This window comes from Mugil cephalus, chromosome 6 (assembly GCF_022458985.1).
Source record: "Mugil cephalus isolate CIBA_MC_2020 chromosome 6, CIBA_Mcephalus_1.1, whole genome shotgun sequence".
Lineage (NCBI taxonomy): Eukaryota > Metazoa > Chordata > Actinopteri > Mugiliformes > Mugilidae > Mugil > Mugil cephalus.
The window spans coordinates 10586364-10593399 of NC_061775.1; the positions used below are offsets into that span (position 1 = coordinate 10586364).

Below are 7036 nucleotides of genomic sequence, written 5' to 3' on the forward strand. Positions count from 1 at the left end.
TTACTATTGTCCTGCTGACAGACATGGAAGGAGACACGACATGGTTGGGAAAAACAGGGGGGCATGGACCACTGGCGAACGTGGCATTTTGGTTGGTGGACCACCCAGAGTGTTGTGTTAAAACCACTGAAACAACAAACACCGACGTGTCTATGTTTACTAGACCAACACAATCAAGTTACAGCCTAAACCGTACAGAAAACGCTGGCCTGGTGGCTAGCACTTTGGATTAATACAGGACGGTGTCTTGCAACAAGATACTAGTCTGCCCAAAGGCTTTCAGGTGCAGAGCCACATCACTGCAGAAGACGAGTAACCACACTAACCACATTCGCGTTCAGTCAAAGAGGGGCATTCAATGTCTGAGAGCAAATCACAGACATACATATAAATATGTGTGATGCTCTAAGGCTGACTTGAGAAGGTGAGTGTGAGCTGGCAAGCGGGACGAGACAAGACAAGCCCAATGTTTAGAGGAGAAACAGTGACCTGCAACTGGCTCATGGCATTCCTCGGAGACACACACTAACACAAAACATCCTACAGTGTCTGGGAAAAGAGACCGAACAAAAGTCTTTTCCTCTATATGTCTGGAATGGAAAGTCTTGATAGTACAAAAAGACAAAGACAGGCCCACACCCTTCACCAGGGGAGCAGTGAAAACCTACAATAAAGAGGCCACGGCTGCACGTTAATCACATGATTGGGTCTTTTGAACTTCTTCTTGCGTATTATGTAAACCCATACGTGGAGAACTGTTTTCTCCCCAGAGCATAACCGAGCACAGTCCCATTCACTGGACGTGTTCCAAAACATAGCAAGGAATGCAAAAATTGCAAACAAGTGTGAAAGGTAGTATGTTTGCCCACGACGTCAGCGCTGCTTTAAGAATGACAAATTGGCTGGAGCGTGAAGTTTCCATGAGCCTTTATACGATGGGCGAACATTATGCTCAATAAACCAATTGGTGTGGTAAAAATCCAATATTGTCAATGCAATTTCACAATGACAGATAAGATAAAATGCCCAACATCAAAAAACTGTTCTTGCCAAAAAAAAAAAAAAAAAAAAAAAAAACTGACCGGTATTAGATAAGTACGTAGCAACCAGAGATGCTTTGCTGAATAGCAAGTGTTTTGTTTCCCCAGAATGAGAGTCAGCAGTCAGCAGTAAGAGGAGAACAGGGAGCAGTGCCGACTCACTGTCTAATAAACTCTAATCTCATTAGGCCTTTAACAGGCTCCAGTCTGGATTTAGACGGTGAGGAGGGCGGAGGTACACAGCAGAAATATGGGGGGGGTGAAAAAAAGTACGGCTTGTGTCTCATAAGAGAAAATTACAGGTGGCTGCGCTGTCCAGAAGGTCACAGCTACTTGCAGACATTCGTGGGAAACACAGAGGAGGCTAGAGAATAGTGTGAGCATGTCGAGAAGGCAGGAATGAATAGACCGAACCCTTTTTGAAAAATTCCCAGTGGAAAGCAGTAAGTATGTATTTGCCAGTATGTGGGCAATGTGAGGGTGTAATGACGGGGTTCTGTCGTGCAAGCAGAGGTCAGCCAGCCGGCCAAGAGGAAAGACTTCAACAACAGTATGATGTCATCAAAGAGGGCCAGCGTGACTCATCGACCTCAGACGAAGGAGGTGCACAGGAATTTTAATGAGATATCTCTACATAAGGAACCCATAAACAACATTCTTTCTCTCTGAGGAAATAAATCATCTACAGAAGAGAAAGAAGCACACCATACCAAAAATAACAGGAACAAATCCTTCAGGGAAACAAGACATTAGGCAACTTCCTTCAATCAGTAGAAAATTATTCAAAGTTAGAAGGCTGCGCTTTGCTTCCCCTTTGTTTAGGAACAGTTCAGTAGGCTTGAGGATAATGGGGAATAATGCCAGGAGAGATGGGCTATCAAATCCAAGACTTCTATAAAAAGAAGAAGAAGGAAAAAAATGTGCTTCTTATAAAGCTCTCATTATCAAAGAGGCGACAATGACCTAATTGCATCCACAAAAGGTTACCAAAGAATAGTGTTTCATTTCACATCAGATACATACACAATGACAAACACACACACACACACACACACACAGCACTCAAATCTCAATAGTATTATTGTACATAGATCTAAATAGTTCTAAATAACTCTGACCTCTGCTTGATGCACCACTCAATGAAAACGAACACTGATGCTTTTGTGACAAATATAATAAATTCTAATAAAAGAAACTCTATTTTTATAACATTGGAGTACAGGCTCTTCTCTCCAGAGAAACACGGGGACAACTGAAGACATCCACTTCAAGTCCTCTCTAATTCTTCTCCCTTTCTTCCTAGTTGGCTCCGACCCCTGACTTCCATGCCTCCCCAAACTCTGACCTTTGGCTTCCAGACAGCTCCAATGGCTTTACTCGCTCTCACGCAAAAATACCTCTGAGCTATCTGTTCTCAATCTGTGTGAACAAAATGCTATGTTACATGAGTCAAAAAGGGGCGAGAGGAAGACAAAACATCCATGTAACGGAGACCCACGTAGGTGAGTCATCAACCTGACTACGAAGGGGCAGACAGGCACAGCGCTGCACTCAAGACAAGCCTTTTAATTCGCCTCATCAAAGAAATGCCAGGGTGTTGTGTCAAACAACTGCTGTAACCCCTGGAGATTGTAAGAGGAGGGGCACGGAGCCAACTGTGCAGGGTTACTCACTAAACATTTGTCCCTTTTGGTCCTGACACCTTCACTTAACACTCATCAGTTTCTGTTACTGGTGGCCTTACACACACACACACACACACACACACACAGTCACACACACACACACTAGATCTCTCTTGGCCACTCTACACGTGTCGGTCAGTCAGTAGGATCAGAGGGAACCCGAAACAAAACCCTGTTGTGCATCTGTCAGGCAGTCCCCTCCACTCTCCCCTCCCAGCCATTCTCTGGGCATTTAAGTACTGGAGGTGGAGTGAACAGAGGAGCTGAACCGGAGGAGCTGCTTCGAGTCTTCGACATAGCTCGAAAAAATCGAGGGACAGACGAGGAACAAAAAAGAAGTGGGCTGAGGGTGTCACCCAGGGGCAGTGAAGCGCTCAATCCCCATGAAGTACTGGCCAGAGATCAGGCTGGGCAATCAGCAGCAGCTTTGATCTCTGCCTTTTATGTTCTGAAAATGTTACACCTGCACAGCCATGTCTTTTCTTGTTCCCTGTCATCAGCAGAATGCCACAGGACAGCAGAATAGACCTGGGACGGGCTATTACTCGGTAAAGCGACAGCCAACAGAAAATCTGGAAATCTGGACGTCATGGGTTTATGCATAATACATTCGTACGGTGTGTGTATAGGGGAGCAGTAATCCCTCCATGGCTACAATGAGGAATTAGCATCATATTAAAAATATAACAGAGGTGAAATAGTGTCAAATGACCACCTCTTTATCGGAAACAAACAGACTTTTCAGAATAAAGGGAAACTCAGAATAAAGGGATAAGGGAAACTTTGAAATGAGCTCAGATCCTCTGAAGTGATACTTTGGCAAATGAGGCGGGTCTCCTAGTTGCAATTTAGAGCGAGGTCTCTGATCTTCATACCTGCATGGCGAGGCAGATACATTATCAGTGCTTTGACATTCCAGTGATTCTACACAAGACCTTGACATCTTTTCATCTACCTTATCCTTCCTACGTCGAGACCAGAGCTGCTCAAAGCGGGAGCCCACAGGTCTTCTACATTTTTTTTTATTATTTTTACGCTCTTGCAGGTGTCGAGGCCAATTTAAGTGTAATTTGAGCAAATATGCAGGACAATATGTTAAAAATTTTGACACAGGTAAATTGTTTTACATCTACACTAACTTATTTTAAGAAAATTATTGCAATACACATCATATTTTAGTGCCAAATACTGTGGACAGCTCAAAGAAAATAGCACGTGATTTCACAAAATAAAGAAAATAACCTGTTGTGCTGTTAGAATAAATTGACATAACCTTTAAGGGCCACTATAATCAACCAATCTTATCTCTGTTTTATTGGAATAAAACTACTGAAACTAATTCCTACAATTTTCTTCTGTTTTACTAAATTTGCTGCACAAGTCTTGCAGGTGTAACAACCACTTTGTAGTCACAACATGCATTTCTCACAAACACTCATAAGCCAATGTGCAGCAGCGATCTCAAGAGCAAGAGCGACTTTGGCGTATGGTAATGTCAGCCCCTTAGAAAGAGCCGAGTACCCTTCTCATTGTGAAAAGTCCATCTACACATGACACCGACAGAAGAATCGTTTCGTGGCTCAGCTATTACCTGCTCTCATTCACTGATGCTACTACTAATGTGGGCGGCTGGTCAACTGGAAGGCTTTCAGATCACCATGATAACCGCTACTGCACAGCAAAAGATGAGAGAGCTGGTAACGCTACATGCTGCTTTTAATCCACTCAGATTTTCGCTGTTTTGTTTAAGCTCGACCCTGACAATGAGAAACCGAGATTCGTGCTCACTGATCCATGTTCAGTCAGTTCGTATACTAACCCGGACAAGGGTGCTCTTGGCCTGAGATCGCTGGGGTTGTGGTCCGGGGGCGCCCGGGTCCCTCGTCCCGCCTCCGTGTGCTCTGGCCACGGCTCCGGACGTACCATTTGTGCAGACGCCCGCCCCAGGGCCTGCCCTGCGGGGCCTCTGCTTGATGCCGTCCAAAAGGCGCACGAGGAGGATGTTGCTGGGAAGTTCGTCCACGGCACACTCCACCAACGTCCGGCACTCCGGGCACCGCAACTCCCCACGTGAGCCTAGGATGCCTTGGAGGCATCGGCGGCAGAAGGTGTGCTGACATGGAAGGACCTTGGCCGAGGCATCAAGACGCTCCAAACAAACGGGGCATTCAAGCAAATCCAACAGCACTGACTCGTCCATTCTCTGCGTGTTCTGCCTCTACTTCAGCAGAAAAAACATGATGCAGATGAGGGTTTTTTTTTGTTCTGACCAAGTACTGTCACGTCACTCCCATACCTCGGCTATTGCCATGGCATCTGCATCAGCTGTTAAAAAAAGAGAGGGGGGGGTCAGGAAATGCAAATTAATCAACTGTATACATAAGAAATAGGTCATGTTATTCACATGGCAGATGTCACAAATGGCGTGTGGTGTTAAGAATGAAGATTGTTGCACTGTCACAGTTAAACGGTACATTTAACAATCTCGCTAAGTGGTGAGTTGGTGAAGCTTGCAAAAATACAAAACCCCTGCCTAATGCATCATTGATGGCCAAATTAATCTAATTTACTCGACACGGGAGAGTTAAACCCGCTGAATGTGATCCGGGACACTTTAAATTGACGCAAACCCACAGTAGCGGGACAGGAGTGAAATACTGTGATTTAACTTTGATTAGTTAACATGGCAAAGCAAAGGTCGTGGTAGTAGTAGTAGTAGTAGTAGTAGTAGTAATAGTAATAGTAATAATAAAGGGCATGTCTAATTTAACCTGTACACGTTGATATTATAGGACATTTCAATGACAAAAACACATCTACCATAAAGAAAATGTTAACACAGCGTAACAATTAACAGCACCAAAAGTGCATAATGATACTTAAGACTCGTTTAAAGACAGTGTTAAGTTACGCAAGAAATTAAAACCTAATTAAAGTAAGTTTGCTAGCAGATATCTCTGGCTAGCGACGGCGGACTCCAGTAACACCACTTTTCCGACACGTCCAACAAATAGTTGAGTTTTCACAACGTTCGCACTCAAAAAGAAAACTTGTCTGACACGAACCAATGCATATATAACAGTTCAAAGTACCTCGACCTCTTAATGCAATTCAGCTTACCTCTTCCCAAACAGGACTCCTCCTCTTGTTGTCCCGTATCTCCCAATTTTTGCCTCCTTGCTAACGTTACTAGTTAGCAAGCTACCTAAAATCTACGAGCCACTTTTTCCACGAGTGTTCAGAAGCCAAGCGGTGTCTTTTTGTCCGATGTGTTTGTTCCTCTGAGGCGCGCAAAGTGTTGAATATACATACCCCTGTCAGATACTTGAGGAAAACCTAACATGAAAAATATACAGGCGAGACAACGGGACTCCGAGCGCCATGCCAGTACTTCTCCTCTCTCCTCTCCTCTCTTCTCTGACTGTAGTGGTGGAACAAGCCGAGAGGGGGAGGGAGGACGTGGCCTTCACGTGCAGTCGGGAAAAACGTACGCTACGGCGACTGAAACGTATCCACGGTAAAACCGAATGCCACGGACTGGGAAGTTTGGACGGACGCGCAAAACTGTGCACAGTAAAACCCGTCCCACACCTAATCAAAGACATATCATGTGTCATAATCTATATTTTCATATTATACGTCGAACTAAAATCAACAGGTTGCTAACCGGTGAAAGCAATTCTCATTGAGGATTACCAGGTTGTGAATGGGGAGATTTCCGAGGTGCACAAAAAGGCAGCGTTTAGCGTTGTCAAAAGGGCGTGAACTGAATTGTCTAATAACTTGTAATAATGTGTCAGAAAACAGCACGTCTTCACAGAGAGAGTGGAAAATATCTTGACAGTTAATTACGTGGGCGCCTTTCTCGTGTTAAGTAGTTTGCTGAAAGGTTTTACATTTAAATTTCTTTCTTAAATTATATATTATATGTTTCTACTATGTTTTAGCCACAGTTATTGTCATTCAGACACAATGAAGATGTGTGTAAAGGTAGGATATTGATATACTGTGTGCACAGTAAAGATAAATAAGTAGTGGGAAGTTCATCTTTACTCACTTTTACAAGATGTGAAGACAAGTGAGGTGAATAGGGACATCTTGTGGTGACATTTTCCTGTGTTTTCCAACGAAAGTAAGCAGATTTCCCATACAGCTCACTTTTTTAATCAGCGACAGATCCTGCGTCTCCAAAACAATGTCACTGCCACAGGAGTAGTTCCATGATATATTTAAAACAAACAAAAAAAAAAAAGGTAAAATGAGACTGAGACAGAGAGCGCTGGTTTTATTGTAGAATCATATATCTGGAAA

The 7036-nt window shown here is 43.8% G+C and overlaps 1 protein-coding gene across 1 annotated transcript in view; it reads right to left on the reverse strand.

Annotated features, from left to right (window-relative positions):
• Nucleotides 1-6157, reverse strand: part of sh3rf1 (SH3 domain containing ring finger 1) — a 30355-nt gene extending 24198 nt beyond the window's left edge. Inside the window, exons 1-2 of the mRNA XM_047587470.1 lie at nucleotides 5846-6157; nucleotides 4545-5050 (exon numbers count right to left, since the gene is read on the reverse strand). Coding sequence (XP_047443426.1) covers nucleotides 4545-4925 — 381 coding nt within the window. The 5' untranslated portion in view covers nucleotides 4926-5050; nucleotides 5846-6157. The remainder of the gene's footprint in view (nucleotides 1-4544; nucleotides 5051-5845) is intronic.
• Between the last annotated feature and the right edge of the window lie 879 nt (nucleotides 6158-7036).